The sequence below is a fragment of the Balaenoptera borealis genome, assembly GCF_965194805.1.
Source record: "Balaenoptera borealis genome assembly, contig: HAP1_SCAFFOLD_436, whole genome shotgun sequence".
Taxonomy (NCBI): domain Eukaryota; kingdom Metazoa; phylum Chordata; class Mammalia; order Artiodactyla; family Balaenopteridae; genus Balaenoptera; species Balaenoptera borealis.
In genome coordinates, this window is record NW_028123761.1 from 116818 (window position 1) to 138272 (window position 21455).

Consider the following 21455-nt stretch of genomic DNA (forward strand, 5'->3'; position numbering starts at 1 on the left):
AAAGCTCTCCAAGGAAATTATTGCCAATTCTAGGTCATTCTAGATGTTAAAAAAAAAAAAAAGTATATGCCTTTTTTGGGGTTAAGGTGTAGAATTTCTTGAAACTATCAGTAAGATACATGGATTAATCTAATTGTAAGATCTGTAATGTTACATTTCTTTAGCTAATTTTATTGTGAGGTGTCTTCCCAAGATGCCGGGGAGTTTACCCTGTAATTGCTGCATTTTCCTGAGGCAGGCTGTTTATTTGGGTGTCATAAAAATGAAACTTTGTAACATTCAGTTTTTAACCAGGATTTACAAATTGGTGACATTGATTATGGACTGTACTATAGTATTAAACTGTTTTTGTTTATCAAAACATTGGATAGAATGCAATTCATAATGACAATTACAATTCATTTCTAATGAAAAATTGACAGCCCGAGAAATGAACATGAAAAATAGAGTGCACATAATCTACATTCAGAAACTCAGTATGACAGTTTCATTTCTTTATAAAAGGTGATGGTCTTCATTAAAACCATGTTCTAACTGCACTCATCCTATCTTCTGAGGGTATCATTTTGCTCTTATTGATGTGTTATCTCGAGCCTGCTTTCAGTTGCTGTATGCATATGTTTGTAAGCTTTTGGAAGTCACTTTCTCTCTTGGTGGCGCCTGATAAAGGCTTGAGCTTATGATGTGAACACTTGGCTAATTGAAAATCTATGCAAAACTACCCTTGTAACCTTACACCACTTGGTTCATTAATCTATTCATGATTAATTTTAATTTAAATAATATTGATATACCCTAAATGTCTATTTTCTTTTTATAAAAGATTGCAGTGGTGGTGGGTGAGGGCATGTAAAGACTACCAGAAACATATCTGGGTCATTGGAGAACCGAGCCTGCCGACTCAAGCTCCTCCAGGGGCCTGGCAGCGTGGCTTTAGAACACCCCCTCCAACCCTCCAACCGCTGTGATAAAGAGGGCTTGGGCTGGATTCAAATATGGCTGTATGTCCTTGGGCAAATTAACTTCTTTGCCTCAGTTATCCTATCTGTAAAATGGAATAGATAATCGTAGTATTGTGATGATTAGTTGAGGTAATGCATGTTACAATAGCTTGGGCACAGAGCGTAACAGTTAATACATGACAGCTGTTATTCCAGATCTTTCTGGATTTACCATGCGGCTGGGGCCCGATAAACCTGTTGTAAGTTGAAAATATAATAAGTCAAAAATGCATGAAATATGCCTAACTTAACTGAACATTATAGCTTAGCCTAGGCTACTTTAAACGTGCTTGGAAAACTTACATTGGCCTATGGTCAAGCAAACTCATCTAACACAAAGCCTATTTTATAATAAAGTGTTGAATATCTCACGTATTGAATACTGTACTGAAAGTGAAAAACAGACTGGTTGTGTGGGTCCAGAGTGATTGTTTCTCTCGTGTTCGCATGGCTGATGGGAGCTGTGGCTGCCGTCCGCCCAGCATCACGAAGGAGTATCCTACCACCTATCACTAGCCTAGGAAAGGATCAAAATTTAAAATTTGAAGTACAGTTTCTATTGAATGAGTATAGTTTTCACATCATCGTAAAGTTGCAACTTTGTAAGTGGGAGACTGTAGTTTTTATTCTTTTGGTTCCCGAACCCCAAAATAGGGGAGATTCCACCTCTGTAGTGTTGAATTCTCTCAGGCTGGTCATCTTGAAGGGCATGTGACATGATCTCAGTTATTGACAGCATTTTGACCTTTCTTCTGCTTCCCACCTCCCTCCATCCTCCTTCCTCCGTTCCTGCTGGACACCTGCATTGTGTCCAGGGACCTGACCTTAATTCCAGTGGGGAACATGCCAAGAGGCTTGGTCCCTGGACATATATCCCCTCCTTTCTGTTTCATCTAGACCTCCATCCCCTTGACCTTGCCTCTCTTTCTTTCTCTGTCAGCCTCCTGCTGACAACATTTGCTCTACACTAAACCCACACCCTATGAAAGTAACCCAGGGCTTCCTTTTGAACTAGAATGCCTTCACGTTCCTCGCCTCCTCAAACCTGACATAAGGTAGAATATAAACAAATAAAGCAGCTCTGGCCTTCTTGTCCACTTGCTTCCTATCTCCAAGCCTGGAACAACCTGATAGGCTTCTCTGTGGCTGACCCGTGCTGCTGCATCCTGGTAGAAACCTCTCCAGCTCTGTGAACTGATGCCCTTAGACATCAGGAATCTACAGACTCACTGATTGGCGGGGTCTTCAGAGATGTTGATCACAGTCATCATCATGATAGCTATGCTTATTCAGCTCTCTTGGTGGGCTGGGCGCTCTTTTAATCACTTAATCCTAATACAATGCTTTGAAGTAGGTACTCTCACTACCCTTGTGTTACACTTGATGGAACTGAGGCAGGGAAGAGGTTTGGGGATGGTCCCGAGGTGCTGCAGCTGGGAACAGGGAATGATGGATGTGAATGCAGCCAGGCTGGGCCAGAGCCCTGGCTTTGAACTAGCTTTTTAAAAAAAAATTTATTTATTTATTTATTTATTTTTGGGTGTGTTGGGTCTTCGTTTCTGTGCGAGGGCTTTCTCCAGTTGCGGCAAGCGGGGGCCACTCTTCATCGCGGTGCGCGGGCCTCTCACTGTCGCGGCCTCTCTTGTTGCGGAGCACAGGCTCCAGACGCGCCGCAGGCTCAGTAGTTGTGGCTCACAGGCCTAGTTACTCCGCGGCATATGGGATCCTCCCAGACCAGGGCTCGAACTCCTGACCCCTGCATTGGCTGGCAGATTCTCAACCACTGCGCCACCAGGGAAGCCCTGAACTAGCTTTTTGGTTACGTCCTTTTTTATTTCTCTCAGCGTTTATGCTGAGACTGTATTCACTCTTTTTACCTTCTCTATGGGCCTGATTCCGTTTTGTTGTAAATAGTTTTTTAAATTGAAAAAGTAATGTATGAAACTCTTAAAAAGCCCAACAGTGTAAGAGTTCAGAGTGAAATTCACTAAGACTCCCTTACATCCCAGACCACCAGTTCAGATTTTCCCCATACAGAGGCAATGATGACTTTTATTATTTTCTTTTGGATCCTTTAATGATACTCTCTGTGTGTGTGAAGCTCCCACTTGGTACTGCACAGGAACATGCCACAGCATTTGCTGAAATGATCTTAGAGATGGTTTCTCCTGACTCTTCACACTCACCTTGACACCTTCTTCAGAGAGAAAATAAAGGCCGTACTGCTTGAAACTGGCTCAATTTCCTGCTATTGCTGCTGTAATCTTCTATATCTGCAACTCTTCATCCTTTGTCTTCCAATATCCACAGAAGAAGTGTCTGTTTTTCTATTCAAGGTTAATCCCTTTGCCACTGATCTTGACCCAGTCCCATTCCATGAAGCTGTTTCACTTTTCACAGGCTCCATCCTGTAAGAATGCTCAAATATCTTCCATTCTGAAAGAAAAAGCAGAAGCAAAACCAAACAACCTCCCTCTCCAACTTTCCCATGACCCTGTGACCTTCCCAATACCATGCTGTTTCCTTCCCTTATAGCCAAATTCTGTGAATTAGCTGTTTTCATTTATTCTGTAAATATTTGAATGGCCTTTAATACCAAGCATAGCACAGGTGGGTACAGTTTGGTTCTCTTGACTTCAAGAGGCTCCCATTCAGTCTGGCATGGAGAATAGTGGTACAGACCAAGTGTGTGGTATTACCAGGGAGTCCATATTGTGTAATTTTAAAGAACTCGGGCCCTGAAGTTAACCTGGGTTTAAGTCCTGGCTCTGAAATTGGTAGCTGTGTGACCTTGGGAAATTACTTTTGTTGTTTGTTTCTTCATCTATGATGTGGGAACAGTAGTACCCGTATTATAGGTTAGACATGATGTTTCAATGTGTTATAATGGGGGTTAACATGTAAGTACTAAACAGCTCTTAGCTTGTTGCTGCTGTCATGATGGCATCGGCCAAGGGTAGAGTGCGCTCATAAGGGAGGGATTCAGACACCTCCCATAGGCTCCTCAACCTTGTCTTTGCTTCTGTCATTCCACTGAAATTGCTTTGGCAGATCAACAACTGCCAACCCAGTGGCCGATTTTCAAGCTTCGTCTTACTAGACTTCGTGGTATTAGCACTGATCCCTCACTTCTTCAAACCTTTGCTGTAACTTATTCTTCTCTTCTAATCTTTGCTCATCCCTCTTCCTACCCTCTTAGTGTTCCCAAGTACTATCTCTTTGATCTTTTACTTTTTTTACTTGATACCTCCTTCCAGCATGAGCTCATTCATTTCATTAGCTTTTACTACCACCTAGATCAGTGCTGTTAAGTACAACTTTCTGTGATGATGGAAATGTTCTGTTCTGCTGTGTCCGATTTGATATTCACTAATCATATGTGGCTAATGCTACCAAAGGGCTGACTTTTTAATTTGAATTAACTTTTGAAATAGCCATATGTGGCTAGTGGCTAATGCTAGACTTTGGCTCACATTCATGTTTAAATGGACTGCCTGTGGCCTCAGGCACAGGCCATCTACAGGTCAGACTGCCTTCCAATGATGTGACAGTTTATTCCTGCTGGATAACTTGCACATCTTGTTCAAGCAAAGATGATATACTTTCTTAGCCTCTGAAGCTACCCTCAACGATGGGTTTATGAGCAAAACGACATCAACGATGACAGAAACAGGCATGGGATCACACCTGTTAGAATGGCTGTCATCAAGAAGAGAGAACAAGTGCTGGTGAGAATATGGAGAAAAGGCAACCCTTGTGCACTGTTGGTGGGAATGTAAACTGGTTCAGCCACTATGGAAAACAGTATGGAGGTTTTTCAGAAATTAAAAATAGAACTATCATATGACTCATCAATCCCAGTTCTGGGTATATATCCAAAGGAAATGAAAACTGGACCTCAAAAAGGTATCTGGACTCCCATGTTTATTGCAGTATTATTCACAATAGCCAAGATATGGAAGCAACCTAAGTGTCCATCAACAGTTGAATGGATAAAGAAGATATGGTATATATATATAGGTATATATACACACACACAATGGAATGTTTATTCACCTGTGAGAAAGAAGGACATTCTGCCATTTGTGACAACATGGTTGGACCTTGAGGGCATTATGCTAAGTGAGATAAGCCAGAGGGAGAAAGACAAATACTCTATGATATTACCTATGTGTGGAATCTGAAAAAGAAGGGTGGGGGAATGTGTTAAGGGAGATAAACTTAGGGTAGATGAGTTAAAGGGTATAAACTTAAAATTAGAAGATAAGTTCTGGAGATCTAATGTACAGCGTAGTGATTATAGTCAACCATACTGTATCATAAACTTCAGAGTTGCTAAGAGACTAGACCTTAAGTGTTCTCCACACAAAAAAGAAATGATAATTATGTGAAGTGATAGAGGTGGTTAGCTAAAGCTACTGTGGCAATCATATTGCAAAATATAAATGTATCAGATCAACACATTGTATGCCTTTAACTTACACAATGTTATATGTAAGTTATACCCGCAGTCCTTGGTCATTTGCACTAGGTTATTAGGATCACTGGGGGCCTTCCCGTGCCTGTGGCTGTCAGCTGCTGACTTCCCCATAACCCTTGTTGACTCGTTTTATTAGTGTGCTTGAATCGTGCGATGATCAATATGAAATGTGAAATTATGAATATGAATCAATATGAAACTATGTGCTTTCAGAAGTCCTTTACAAATATACTTGGGTTATTACTAGAGAGTCATCGTTGAAGTCTCCTTGGTGGTGTTGGAAGATTGCCAAGGGCAGTTTAGGCTGTAGTTGCTTGAGCCTGCAGCTTGACTACAGAAATTGGTGTGTTCAAAACCTAAGTTGTGACATAGAATTTTATGTGTTGGAATTTCACTATGTCATCGTGTGACATAGTGTAAGTTTGATACAGTATTGGACTGCTCTGTATGTACCCCATTCAAGGATTTCTCTCTCCAAATTCCCCAAATTTCTTTGGATGAGAAGTGCAATGAAAAGTATTAAGGTGAGGAACCCATGTATTTCTGCGTGTGTAGCACTGGCACGATGGTTACTTTTGTTATATTATTTTTTGAATCACTGAAAAGGGAAAATAAGTGACCCAGGTTATTTATTTTTTCCTCTAGAACCTATTGAATTGTAAACTCCTTCAGGGCAGGTGCTGTGTTTTATAGTTCTTTATATACCAGGGCGGGCATGATGTTTTGTTAGCTTAGATGCTCAATAATGATATCTGGCTTGGTTAGTATTTCTAAAAGAGATGTAAAACATAACCACATTTTATGTATAGTACTGGGACTGCATGTAAGAGCTGGAATTGTGCTCTTTTTCCTCCTTTTTCAGATATTAAATTTGTAAATATACAATCATCTTTTTGACTCATTTTAAGTGACAAACCAATTTAGAGGGTAGTAATAAAAAGTAGTAATCAAATTATGCAGGAAAACTTAGTGGTGATTTAGTTATTTAAAAAAGAGTTTAAACTTATCAGTAATTTAAAAATTAAATTTAATTAGCTTTTGCCCTGTAATTAATTTCTGACAAGTATGTGTGTGTGTTTTTTTGAATGATATTTTGAAATGTGGATGTTTTTGTGGCTTATGTTTAGTCTGATTTGGAAGGACATGATGTATAAGGCTTGTGGCATGTACTAACGCTTAAATTCTACAAGTAACAATATAAAAACTATTGATTACATTTCTATTTTACACTTAAGCAACTTTAAAAAAAATAAAAGGGGAAACTCCCTAGCAAAACATATATTTTTGTGTTAGTCAGTTTTCAGAAATTACAATCCCCCCAGCTTCTTATCACCTCAACTTTTAAGATAAGACTTTGTACTCAGTGTTATAACACTTAATAACCGTCCAATTGGAATTATACTTATCTTTCTTTTTATTTATTTATTTAATTTATTTTTTTTGGCCGTGTTGGGTCTTCACTGCTGCGCGTGGCGAGTGGGGGCTACTCTTCGTTGCGGTGTGTGGGCTTCTCATTGTGGTGCCTTCTCTTGTTGCGGAGCATGGGCTCTAGGTGCGTAGGCTTCAGTAGTTGTGGCACGTGGGCTCAGTAGTTGTGGCTTATGGGCTATAGAGCACAGGCTCAGTAGTTGTGGCTCACGGGCTTAGTTGCTCCGTGGCATGCGGCATCTTCCCAGACCAGGGCTTGAACCTGTGTCCCCTGCATTGGCAGGTGGCTTCTTAACCACTGCACCACCAGGGAAGCCCTATGCTTATCTTTCTTGTTAAGATTTCATTTCCAATTTCTTTGCCTCATAAACAACTCAGAAACTGCTTCATTTCTACTGTAAGTCTTCCTCCCTAGGTTTGAAACAGCTGCTGCCCCACGGAGCGGCGAGGACTGAGGGAAGGGAAGGGGAGGGAAGGGAAGGGAAGGGAAGGGAAGGAAATTGAGCCTGGGTTTGGGGTCACATTGACCAAGGTTCCATTCCCAGCCTGGCCACTCATCCACTCTGGCAGATCACTTTTGTGACACTCAACTTACTGATCGGTAAGATGGGATAATGGCTGATTTATAGGATTGTTGGGTGTATTAGTAACTATGGTAGTGCTCAGTAGGTGATGGTGGAAATGGTAATGAGGTGGGCTATATCATATGGGTACCTAGGGATCCATTTTGCAGTCTTGGGTTCTGTCTCAGTCAAGGCCTCTTTTGGCTTAAAGGAACATAACAATATCTAGTTTAAGCTTAGAAAGGGCAGTTGTAAAGATGCACAGGGCTATCTCCTGGGATCAAGCACAGTGAGTTTAGCTGCCTCCCTTGGATTGGAGCTGAGAACTGAAAACGGGCAGCTTGTCTCATTCCCTTTTCTGGGACCATACATTTTTGTGGTGCTTCTTACGAGGCATTGCTCCACTGTTGTATCTCTGCATTGTATTGCTTCTGCTGCCTTGATTTTCACACAGCCAAGCCCAGAGCCTCATAGTTCCAGGTATACATATATGTTCTCGGTCCTGATTCTCATCTCTGAATCCCAAGTCCACATTTCTGGGAGAGTGAGGATTTAATTGGCTTTGCTTGGATTTAAGTGTTGAACTCTGCTCACCTCAGCTGTGGCAGGGCTGGCTCACAAAGAACAATGAAGATTGCTGGTCCCACCCCTATGACATAGAGAAGGGATTGTGTGCATGAGACAGATAAACCCAACAGGTGTCTGCCATATCTGCACATGTGGGACTTTGGTGATACTAGGCACTAGAAGACTGAGCTTGCCCAATTTAGTGGTTTCTACCCCTGGCAGTATATTAGAGTCACCTTGTGGGTAGCTTAAGTACTTATGGCAGGCCCTATCTTTGGGTATTCTGATTCAGTTGGTTTGGGATATTACTCAGTTATTTGTATTAGGAAAAGAAAACAAAAACTCTTCAGGTGATTCTCATATTCAGATTGAAAAACCACTGGCCTAAATGTTCCCTGCGCTATGGTATGTCTAGGAGTTCAAAGATAAGGGAAACAAGGTCCCTGCCACTTTTTAAAAAAAGGAAAGAAGAAAAAAAGACAAACCCACAAACTGCAAGACAGTGAATGATCAATGACCCAAAGGAATTTTTTTTTTTTATATACACAGAACATTTTTATTACAGGATAAGGATATAGCACAGCAATAGCAGAAGGATATGCAGTGAAAGGGGTCTGGTGATCTCAGGCACAGGCTGACACACAGGACATGTGCTGTCCACAGGTCTTGAACCACCACCAGCATACATGCAAAGCATTTTGGTACCAGGATGCCCCGTCTGTTCACGCCGGGGGTCTCTTACCTACATGACCAGCTTCGCCATCACCACCTGAAAGGAATAAGAGGGACTCAGTGGGTCAACCTCTTTTTTTTTGTAAGTCAACTATTTTATTTATTTATTTATTTTATTTTTGGCTGCGTTGGATCTTGCTGCACGCGGGCTTTCTCTAGTTGCGGTGAGCGGGGGCTACTCTTCTTTGCGGTGCGCGGGCTTCTCATTGCGGTGGCTTCTCTTGTCGTGGAGCACGGGCTCCAGAGTGCAGGCTCAGTAGTTGTGGCGCACGGGCTCAGTTGCTCCGCGGGAAGATCATGTGGGATCTTCCCAGACCAGGGCCAAGGAATTGTAAACAAAAGGGCTATGGGCTACAGAGGTGGGATCATCATTCCTTGATGATACTGAAGGTTCACCCACCCTAACTGTAAATTTATATGTGCAATACCTACTCAGTCTGTTTTCTTCCCCCACATTGTATTCTCCCCTTTAGCTGTCAGTCTCCTGAGGCCCAGGCAACATGCTGGCTGTAGGGATGGTGCTGGGAGACTGCCACTGCTTGGAGTTCTCAGCCCCAAAGAAAAATCACAGCATGTGAGAGGCCCCAGCAGCTGAAAGGAGGGTGGTCCAATACAACTGACACCCAGCAAAGCAGAGCTGTTGGCAAAGTGGTTTCAACTGTTATTTACTATTTAAGTTGATTACTTATAACATGTTTTTATACTTAAACATTTGTGACTGTTCTGTTAGGGAATAAAAGCCCATGTCCTTAAGATGGCCCGGGACGGATCTGCCCCTCCTTCCTCTTTGATTTGTTTCATGTTGCTGTTGCCACGCTGGCTCCCTCCTTCCCTGAACCCTAGAGGTGCTCTTTCCTAATGGGCTTTGTTCTCGCTGCTCTTTTATCTGAAACACTTTCCCTGATTATCCACACAGCTACCTCCTTAGTCCACTCCAGTCTGCTCAGATGCCACCTTCCCATTCAGACTTATATCTACCCCGATTCCCACGTTTAAAATTGCAGCCCTGCTTTCTGGGCCTGCCTTACTTTGCGCTACTTTTCACTTTTAGCAGAGCTCTCATCACCTTCTAACATCCTCTGTAACTTATTAATGTGTTTGTTGTCTGTTCCCCAATAGAAGGTAAGCTTCTTTAGGACAGGAATCTTTGTTTTATTTACTGATGATTCCCTTGTCAATAACATAGAAACGTTTAATAAATATTTGTTGAATGAATGAATGTTTTAGGAATCTCTCATTGTGTAAGAAGGACAAATTCTGTACTACCAGTTTTACCTAAATCATGGCTAAAACTTAATTTGACTTTAGTTTTAGATCATTGCTATAATGTTTGCATGTTCATTAGCAAGTATTTATGCACATATGATTAACAATGCTGCCTTTTCTTCCTGTCAGCATTAAATACCTCTGTTATGGTGCTTATCCCACTGTCTTGCATTTTGTTTATTCAGCTACTCGTCTTGCTGCTCCTTTGGTTGTAAGCTCATAAGGGCAGGGACTGGGTCCTCTTTATTTATATATATACACACACACACATATATATATATGTGTGTGTGTGTGTGTGTGTGTGTATATATATATATATATATATATATATATATATTTTTGGCCCTAGACACCCCCCATCCCTTATGTCTCTGACTCCACCTCCTAACACTCTTCTTCGTCTTCTTTTTTAAAAAAAATTTTTTTTAAAATTTATTTATTTTTTGGCTGCAGCGGGTCTTAGTTCTGGCATGTGGGATTTTTCGTTGCGGTGCATGGACTCTTTGTTGTGGCGTGCGGGCTTCTCTCTAGTTGTGGCGCTCAAACTCCAGAGCGCATGGGCTCAGTAGTTACGGCATGTGAGCTTTCTAGTTGTGGCACATGGCTTCTCTCTAGTTGTGGTGCACAGCCTCTTTGTTGCAGCATGCGGGCTTGTCTCTAGTTGTGGCGCGTGGCTTTTCTCTAGTTGTGGTGCATGGGCTTCTCTCTAGTTGTGGTGTGTGGGCTTCTCTCTAGTTATGGTGCTCAGGCTCCAGAGCACACACCTCAGTAGTTGTGGCACATGAGCTCTCTAGTTGTGGCATGTGGCTTCTCTCTAGTTGTGGTGCGCAGGCTTCTCTCTAGTTGTGGTGCTTGGACTCCAGAGCACATGGGCTCAGTAGTTGCAGCGCGTGAGCTCTCTAGCTGTGGCACGTGGGCTCCAGAGTGCATAGGCTCAGTAGTTGTGGCGTGTAGGCTCCAGAGCGATTGGGCTCTGTAGTTGCAGCATGTGGACTCTCTAGTTGTGGCACGCAGGCTCAGTAGTTGCAGCACGTGGGCTTAGTTGCCCCGCGGCATGTGGGATCTTAGTTCCCTGACCAGGGATCGAACCTGCGTCCCCTGCATTGGAAGGCGGATTCTTAACCACTGGGTGGGTCTTCTGTGTATTTAATATAGTGTCTTGCACATGTTGGCAGCCTAATTGTATTGTGTAGTAGAAAAATAGGGTTATGAGGGACTTCTCCGGTTGTCCAGTGGTTAAGAATCCGCCTTCCAATGCAGGGGACGTGGGTTCGATCCCTGGTCGGGGAACTAAGATTCCACATGCCGCAGGGCAACTAAGCCTGTGTGCTGCAGCTACTGAGCCCCCGCACCACAACTAGAGAGAAGCCTGCGTGCCGCAACGAAAGAGCCCGCATACCACAACTAAGACCCAACGCAGCCAAATAAACAAACAAACGAACAAATAAATAAATGAAAAAAGAAAAAAAGGATTATGAGACTAGGTCTTACTTGAAAAATCATGTCTTATTTCTTATACTTTGGTATCATGTCTTCATTTGCATTGAGTTATCAAGTGAGTGGTATTTACCTTAGCTTTCTTAAGATGGCATGAGATAGTTTACATTTACAATAAGGAAAAATGATAGATTTTTTTTTATTTCTGACATTAATAAGTGTCAAAGTAGAAAAATAAAGCTAAGTCAATATATTATTGTTGCCACAGAAATTGAATTTGTGTCAAAAGGATTTGTGCTTGTGATGTAGTGATTCATATAGTTTTCTTGGAATTAAGTCTCTAGCAGGTGACAACATCAATAATTCACAAAACCAAGGAGCCTTTTGAGACTGGTTAATTTATATATGTGGATTAGAAAACAAATGAATAATGTGCTTAATGTATTATGATGTATTTGAAAATATGCATTAAAAATCCAGCCTATTAAAAAGTCTCTGTTTACAGTATTTATTAGATATTTTAGATTTTTATTTTTATTTCTTTTACTGTCTCATACATACATTTTTATTTGAAAAGGAACAAATCTATATTTTCTGCTTAGCGTGAAAAGTATTATCCATAGTAATTAAAAAAAAACTTTTCTCATTATAAAAATAAATATGCTCATTCCAGACAGCTAAGAAAATACAGAAAAATGTAAAAAAAATTGTTTCAAATCCCACAATCCAGATATATAAAATTAACAATGGTTCCTGTCTGATTTTTTTCCATAAATGTATATATTAATGAAGTTAGAATTATATTGCACATGCAATTTTAAATACAACTTTGTTTCATGTAACATTATATTGTAAGCATTTTCCCTATGGTAGGACTGTAATTTAATCTTTCACATATTCTGGGAAGTTTTAGGTTGATTACAATTCTAGCTATTTAAAATAATGCTGTAGTGATATATATCTATGTATAAGAATACTTGATTGTGTTTCTTATTTCCTAAGTATAGATTCTACAAATAGAATTACTAGGTTAAAGAGTAATCACTAGTAGAATTACTAGGTTGAACATAGGATTTGTTTCACCAAATTGTTCTCTCAGAAGGTTTAACCAAATTTATTTCCTTATGGTGATGTTAAAATGTAAACAAATAAAATCCTTCTCAAATATAGAGCAGTGTGATGCGTGGTACTATATAAGTCTCAGGAATATCCAGTCTAAATTCGTGTCTTAGACATGACATCTAAGAGGCTGAGGCACTCTCAGAAATAACATAGTAATTAGAAAGCTTCAGGGTGATTCTGGAAGCTCTGGGACCATTTAAAATCCTTCTACAGCTTATATCTTACTTTTCAGCCTTCTCCAGATAATGAAAAAGGTCTTGGGTTCTGATGACCTCGAACCAGACCTAACTTGTAAAGGGGTTCAGGGATTTGAATTGTCTTTTCCTGGACCCATTGGAGAAGAGTTTTTGATCTGGTAATTTAGGTGAAAGAAACTGGAACAGCTGAAGAGAATATCTTAAAATAGGTATGAAGGCTGTGTTACTAGGATTAGTCATTATGTTTTCTCTTTGAAGGAAAAGGAACACTAGAGTTCTGCTAGAATAAAAAATGACTTGTTAGGTGTTCAGCCCCTGTGATGTGTAATTCAGGTGAGAGTTACAAGTAGCAATTTGAGAATTGGTTTTTCTGGAGAGGTGGTTGTTTTCGAGCAGTTATGTGGCAGACTTTTGATCCTTTTGAAAACCTTGTGCCCTCTTAGAAATGAATCTTTTCTTTTCATGTCTGTAAATGGTTGAATGATGCCTCCTTCTGAAACCTGGCCTTTCACAAAGAAGGAGTTATGGAGAAGGCAGGTCTGGATTCTTGGATGCTAAGAGTGCATAAGCCTTGGAAAATGGGCAGTGGACAGGTGTTTATCATCCTAAGATGGGCAGGATTACAGTTTTGAGTAAATGAACAGATTAAAAGACGCTGGTGAGCTTTTTCTGATTCTCACCTGTTTGTAACATCTCCTCTCTCACATTTCTCCACCTCAAACTAAAAAAATGACCACATGAAGAGCGAGGCAGCTTAAAAGCTTTACTTTATAGTATCAAAGAGCCAGCTCTACTCTTGTCCTCAGTGCTGGGAAAGCTTCAATATTATTTTTGGACCCTTCTGAGCTGTTAAATCTGGGGCCCTTGAAAAACAATATTTTCACATCTAGGTGTGTCTTGTAGTTGCTGGGGAGATACCTCTTAGACCCATCCACAGGTGTGCTTAGTGTCACAGTTGCTAGTAGTATTATTTCACATTGCTACAATCTTTATAATTGGCATTGATATTAAAATAAAGACAAGTGTGTGGACAAGAAATGTTACTAGATTAAAATACATATTTATAAGTGTATTAGTGGAAGGGAATAAGCTGGACTTTAAAACAAAACTTTGAGCAGATTATAATTATGATTAAACAGATTATGATTAAGAGAGGACTGAGCCTGGCCCTTTCCCCTTAAGGTGTAACTGTGTTCTGTTGATCAGAACCTGTCACCCATTTTTTCAAGCAAATAGTGTCATGTTGTGGTTTGATATAATGAACAATTTTTGATACTTAAGTACTAAATATATGCTTATGAGATTGAATTATTGTACCTTAGAGAGAGACTAAGTATTTGAATAAGTGATGCAATTGGTTATTCATCCTGCACTCAGAGATTGTTGAATTTTCTTAAATCAGTGCTAATTGGTGCCAGTCACTTCAGGGCACTAAAGCCTGTCCCAACCGTACCAGCTCCCTGTCTCTCACTTCTTTAAAATCCTCTGTGCTTCCTGTCTGCACCCTTTTTTTCATTTGTTTCAGGGACATAGGTTTTAAATGAGGCATGTGACAGACATTGGTCTGTGTGCAGCCCAGGGGATGTTTAATGCTGATAGTGGTGGAGTGTGGTCCTAGGCTCGCTGCAGCAGCAGTGCCCTCGAGCCCCTTAAGTGTACAGGTTCTTAAGCCCCACCTTAGACCTACTGCACCAGGATCTTGGGAAGCTGAGGTCCTGCCATCTACTTTTACAAAGAAAGTCTTGATGTTTTTCTTGTGCACACTAACAAGCTGAAAACCACTTGGTCTGGAGCGTCTAGTTTATGAGAATTGGGTCCAAGTCACTTGTGTTCAGAGAATTTAATCTTTTTAATTTTTCCTCTTGTTGGTAATTTCTCATAATGACCCAGTTAAGTGGTATAAACTTAATAGAATTAAATTGCAACAGCTAAAGATTATTCTGAAATATTACTGTGTATTGCCTCTGCTGACAGTGATCCGAGCCTGCTAGCTTGATGCCCGGTGGGCCTTCACGTGTCTAAGGACATCAGTGGACAGAGCCTTTGCTGTCTGCTAATCCATATGTGCCGACTAATGAAAGAAAATGTAAAATTTGCTAAAACCCTTAGGTTACAGCTTTGAATCTTTTTTTCATTGCATGTGAACCTCAGGGGTTTGTATGTTGCTTTGTATTACATAATTTATTTGGTCTTTGTTACTTATTTGTCAACTAAGTTGGTGGTGGTGTTCTCCATACCTTGGTATTGACAGCATGTTGCACAGTGCTCTGAAAGCTCTGGATCTATTTTTTGACATCATGTACTGTCTTCAATAAAGGTTTTGATGCCTTGCTTAAATGGGAATATAGAGGCCTATGTTCTGTGTTTCTGTCAAAACTGCCCCCACCCTCTTTTTGATTCTATGTTCTTTTGAAGAAAAATCTATAAAGACTTGTTCTCTCTTTCAATTCCAGAGTGATCCTCTTGACCATTCATCCTAGGAACTGTCATTAGCAGAAAACCTGTCTACATGTAGAGCTGCTTTCTTTTTAGGGAGAAATAGAATTAGCAGTTTGAGAAACATAGGACCACAGGAAGAAGGGTGAGGTTTGGCTTCGGAAAAGAGCTCCAGTGTGCTTTAGTACCACACCGTAACCAATTACCAGTGGTCCTGTGTTCAGAGTTGTTTATATTTTGATATTATCACCACTTTTATTCTATCTCATTGTCATAAAGCATTATTAACACTATAGAGTCATAGGCTAAATAATGTAACTAAAGGTCACAAAGTCATATCTAGGTGTAAGTGTTTTAATATGTCTAAAATTGTATGCTTTTAACTTTTTTCCCCCCTGGCAAATATAACCCTAATGTTGCTATCAGGTTGTTATTTTTAAAAGTGTTCCTATTTGATTCCATTTAATAGTGGTTTTATGTTTCTGTTTCCTACTTGGTGTGGATGTTAGCAAATTCTACTCATGAACTGGATTGATATGGGCAGTTCCTGTTTTCCCCAACCAGACCATATAGTAAAGAGCATGCTGGTAGCTATAAAACAGAAATATTTATTCATTTTTTAAAAAAAATTAATTAATTAATTAATATTTGGCTGTGTTGGGTCTTCGTTTCTGTGCGAGGGCTTTCTCCAGTTGCGGCAAGCGGGGGCCACTCCTCATCGCGGTGCGCCGGCCTCTCATTATCGCGGCCTCTCTTGTTGCGGAGCACAGGCTCCAGACGCGCAGGCTCAGTGATTGTGGCTCACGGGCCTAGTTGCTCCGCGGCATGTGGGATCTTCCCAGACCAGGGCTCGAACGCGTGTCCCGTGCACTAGCAGGCAGACTCTCAACCACTGCGCCACCAGGGAAGCCCCTCATTTTTTTAAGTGTCTTAGTTAACCAGACATTTGAACAGTACTTCAAGTACTAGTATAAAAGCAATAATTTTTTATAATAAAGTTTTTTTTTCTTTTATACATTAAGGATGTCACCCTTGTAGTTTTGTATCTCCAAAAGCAAGGCCAAAACCCCACAGAGTTATCTGAGGATTTTATGTCAGCCGTTCTCTTCTCCCTCTCCCTCCACTTTTTAGAAGTCTGTAATCTAAACAGGTAGGACTTTGAGATAATGTAAACTTTACGATAAACTTGAATTAATGTTAGCATTCCAAGATCCTACAAAAGGATGCCACTGATCTAACCTTTACATCTTTTCACTAAATATTTAGTGTTTCTTTCTTTTTTTCCCCCAATCATACTGGAAGTGGACTGTGATTAGACATTTAAGTTTTTAGGGGAAATTACTCACACTTAGATCTACTCAAATTTTTTAATGCTAGCTTGTGTTTAGTGGTTTCTTTCAGATTGCATGTGGGTAAACAAATACCTATGTAATCTCTGTTTTCTGAAAGCTGAATCTTGAATTGAAACTTATTCTGTCTCTACTGTTTGGAAATAGAAACCAGCATTTTTAGATGAGTTTTCCAGCTGTTTACTCTGTTAGTCAACATCTCTAGTCCTGTCATGGGCCCTTGAATTTACTGTCATCCTGCCCTACTGGCTTCTCTTGCTGATGGTGAGAATTGATAGATAAGTGTTTCCCAGAAGAGAAGGAATAGTGAACCTGACCTTAACTTCTTGCTTGTTTCTCAGACTGTTAAACTTCCCACGCTTACATCCCTTTGAGTTTTCTTATTTTTCTATGTAAGCATTATAATTCTGTTGTAATTCATTGCGTGTTCTTTTTTGTGAAAGATTGTGTATAATAATATAGTTTGTAATTGGACTTACATGCATGCCTGTGTAGTTTTTAAAAAACAGGCCAAGCATTTAACAAATTAATTGAGTTGCTAGATCCTCAATGAAATAGTTTAAGGATATTAAAAAAAAATTAAAAAAAAACTATGACCAAAAAAATGAATCCTTATGTGTCTTGTTTCTACTCAAGAGTGACTACTCTTTTTCTGAAAGTTATGAGTCCAACTCTAATTTAAAAGCCTGTCCTATTTTAGGCCGTTGAAGGTAAATAAAAACGTTCCTCTTGGTTATTTACATCTTCTGAATTTTACATCATGTAACCTACATTCCCTACGTTTTCTGTATAATACTTTCTGTATCTTCTGTGCAGTTTTTAGTTCATAAATCTTACATAGGCCCTAGTCTCATTTCTCTTAAAATTGTTTGTCTGCTTTCATTGTTTCTTCTCTCTTCTTTAACATCACTTTATGGCATTTTCCTCAAAGCAACTCAAACTGGCATTTTGGAATATTTCATTTGTGTAAGTACATGTTTTCGCTTTATTGTGGCATCCTATTCCAAGTAGGATTTCTGCATGATACTTTTTCATTAGCCTTACTTTTCAAGCATTAGGCCACTTAGAATGCTGTTGTGTCAGAAGTTGGCTCTATTCCTTTTTTCTTGTCAGAGGAACTTGAAATGATCCCTTTCAGGTGTGATGTGAGTTGTGACTGGGGTGATACCTCTGGTTGGAGAGTGAGAGAGCCAAGTGGTTAACCAAATGCAGTGGGCTGGAAATCGCTACTGGTGGGAAAGCACACATACAGTAGCCATGTGGATTTGGGTTCAATTCTAGTCATGGTCTCTGGGATGAGATTGTGACCCTAAGTGCCTCAGGATCACACCCACTCTCACGGACCTCTGTGCATACTTGTTAATTTCAACTGCTGAAGTTAATAGTAATTAAAAGTGAATTTTACAGCGCAGGATTCAACATTAAACTTTTGTTAATCCAGTATTATTACTTCATTGTTCCTAGGTCAGCATATGTGGTCTACTGATCACATAGTTCAGTCTAGAACTGGCATGGTCACTTATCCAGCTGCATTCTCTTTGGTATAAGCAAAGCTCAAGCTGTGTCCCTCCAGTTACTGTTTTTCCTGCCCTAGAAGAAGGAACATCTTCTCTGAAAGGGTGGAGAATCTGGGATAGTGATTTACACTGTACAGATTTTTAACCTGGATCATCATCGAGGTAGATTCATTAGCATAAAAGTGCCATCATCAAAAAATCTACAAACAATAAATGCTGGAGAGGGTGTGAAGAAAAGGGAACCCTCATACACTGTTGATGGGAATGTAAATTGATACAGCCACTATGGAGAACAGTGTGGAGGTTCCTTAAAAAACTAAAAATAGAACTACCATACGACCCAGCAATCCCACTACTGGGCATATACCCTGAGAAAACCATAATTCAAAAAGAGTCATGTACCGCAATGTTCATTGCAGCTCTATTTACAATAGCCAGGACATGGAAGCAACCTAAGTGTCCATCAATGGATGAATGGATAAAGAAGATGTGGCACATATATACCATGGAATATTACTTAGCCATAAAAAAAACCAAAATTGAGTTATTTGTAGTGAGGTGGATGGACCTAGAGTCTGTCATACAGAGTGAAGTAAGTCAGAAAGAGAAAAACAAATACCGTATGCTAACACATATATATGGAATCTAAGAAAAAAGAAAAAAAAAGGTCATGAAGAACCCAGGGGGAAGACGGGAATAAAGACGCAGACTTACTAGAGAATGGACTTGAGGATACGGGGAGGGGGAAGGGTAAGCTGGGACAAAGTGAGAGAGTGACATGGACATATATACACTACCAAATGTAAAATAGATAGCTAGTGGGAAGCAGCTGCATAGCACAGGGAGATCAGCTTGGTGCTTTGTGACCACCTAGAGGGGTGGGATAGGGAGGGTGGGAGGGAGGGAGATGCAAGAGGGAAGAGATATGGGGATATATGTATATGTATAACTGATTCATTTTGTTATAAAGCAGAAACTAACACACCAGTGTAAAGCAATTATACTCCAGTAAAGATGTTAAAAAAAAAAAAAGTGAATTCTAGTTACAAGCATGAATGATAAATTTCATTCTGTCAATAAATATTGAATTTATTGATACCTATTTGCCACTTATTCCGTTAGATGATGATTGCTAACACATGTCCTTTTATACTTTTTGTAGACCTGACCTGATTTCCTGTTTAGGAAATGTGCTTGACACTTTCTCTGCCCTTTTAAAGGTCTAATGCTACAATGAATAAGAAGAAGGAGAATTGGAAATTGATTCCAGCTACTTAACTACAAAATCTTCCCCAACTCCAGAATTTATAAAACTTGGATTGTTTTTTCCCCCTAAATGCTTAATTTTGCTTTTGAGCTCCACTTTGCAGGAAACTAATTTATTCACTTTCTAAAGTGGCCTTGTGTTTGTCTAGCAAGGAAATCGGCAAAAGGGTTCTCAAAGAAGTAGCAATGAAATTGAAAAGTGTCTACTGTCACCAACTGGTGATAAATCAAACCGATGTTAAAGATGCAAATAGTCATTCCAGTACTCTCTTCTCTTTTATTAGAATTGTTTAAGTTAATTAGCCAGCAAAGTACTTCATTATCTATTATGCTGCATGCTAATGGTAGATTTAAAGTTTCACTTTTATAATTTGAAAAATTTTCTGAAAATCTTATTTAAACCCCTATATCCATTGCGTTCTAAGTCTGTATGGTAGCTAATACTAATACTATTATTTGGGAGAATATATTTATTGTACTACAGTGAGGTTTCTAGTTTGTGAGGTTTACAAAGACAAGAAATTTTAGGAGACTATGACATTCAAGGTAACTTTTGTCCATCTTTTTGAGAAAGTGATTAAAACAATATATAATGCATTTTTATTAGACTGTCAGAAATTGAATTACATTCAACTTAGCATTGTAGAATTTTAAATGTACTCTATTAACTAAAATTAAAAAAGCTGTTATAAATTACTGATATGATTGGTTTCTTTCATTTGCAGCATTTAAATATTAGGACACTGACGGATGATATGGTAAGATTATCCTTGTTGTTTCCTTTGTTGTGAATCTTAACTAACCATGTAATGTTGATGGTGTGCTGCACTAACACCTTTGAAATTGCTACAAACTGCATGTTTTGGAAATGGACTCTTTTTATAGTGCTAAAGTAAGAGGTAGAACTGGTGAAATACATTAGATTGTTGCTTTCAAATAGTAAAAGGGACTAGTCAGTATGTTCATTTAAAAATTTTGTTTAATCACAAGTTGTTAGTCAACTTGGAATCATTCAAATCACCTCTCTTTCTTTGAGGGTGAATCGCACACTTCAAAAAGAGGTACAAAGGATAGCTAAAGACATGTCAGCTTTTCAAAAACATGTAGTTGCTAATTAAAGTAAACCAGACTAAAATATCGCACATATATTTTTAAAAAGTTTTGTTTAAAAACGAGAGAACTAAGCATGCCTTATCCTATATTCTGCATGCTGAAAATAATCAGCTTTCTTATAAGTACTTAACATTTTATATCACCATTACAGATTCTTATATATTCAAATGAATTTTTCTGAGAAGTATATTTTTGAATGTAACTCTTGGTTAACGGTAAAAAATAACAATGAGAATAACAACAAGACCCAAATAAACAGTAGCACCAAAAATACAGAAGCATGATATAGAGGACCAAGCACAGCACTTCGATAACTAGGATTTGAATTCAGCTTCACTTTATGTCAAGTATGAAACAGTGCCTAGAACACACTGAGCACTCAAAAAGTGTTTAGCACCCCCGATATCCAAAGTACCATCTTAGGCACATGGTTTAGGTGGGCATACAAAGATGAATGAGATGTAGATCTGGACATGCACGATTTAAAAGATTGAATCAGAATGCTATGTTTTATTCCTCTGGATTGTATCTAAGAAAAGGATATTTATGTAAACTTTTCTGGGTAACATTTATTTCTCATAGGATAATATGCAGAAACGGTAGTAATACTGAGCACTTATGCAGATTATGTATATAACTTCTCACCTTGCAAGGTGGGTGATGTACTTATTTTAGTGCTGAGTGCATCGGGGCTCAGGCAGCCTAAGTAGGTAGATTGCCCAAGTATGCACAGCTCTCAGGTGGTGTAGCTGTGGCTTGAGTCTTGTTCCATGTAGCTCCAAACCCACCCAGTTGCTGTGCTGACTTAGCCTTCACATGGCTCCTAAGGCCAATAATAAAACCATGTGCAATTATTAAGTATGAACTTTTATGAGAATCTACAGTGGTATATTTGCAAAGCCTTACTGAGGTATAATTCACATAGCATGTAGTTCACCCGTTTAAAGTGTATGATTCAATGGTTTTTAGTATATTTGCAGA

At 39.4% G+C, this 21455-nt stretch overlaps 1 protein-coding gene across 5 annotated transcripts in view; it reads left to right on the plus strand.

The window, feature by feature from the left end:
• Nucleotides 1–21455, plus strand: part of DIAPH3 (diaphanous related formin 3) — a 518008-nt gene that overhangs the window by 8809 nt on the left and 487744 nt on the right. For 4 of the 5 annotated variants that reach the window (XM_082408926.1, XM_082408925.1, XM_082408929.1 and 1 more), the window contains exon 2: nucleotides 20087–20119. The exons of the other annotated variant lie outside the window; for it this stretch is intronic. In XM_082408926.1, coding sequence (XP_082265052.1) covers nucleotides 20087–20119 — 33 coding nt within the window. The remainder of the gene's footprint in view (nucleotides 1–20086; nucleotides 20120–21455) is intronic. 5 annotated transcript variants of the gene reach the window in all.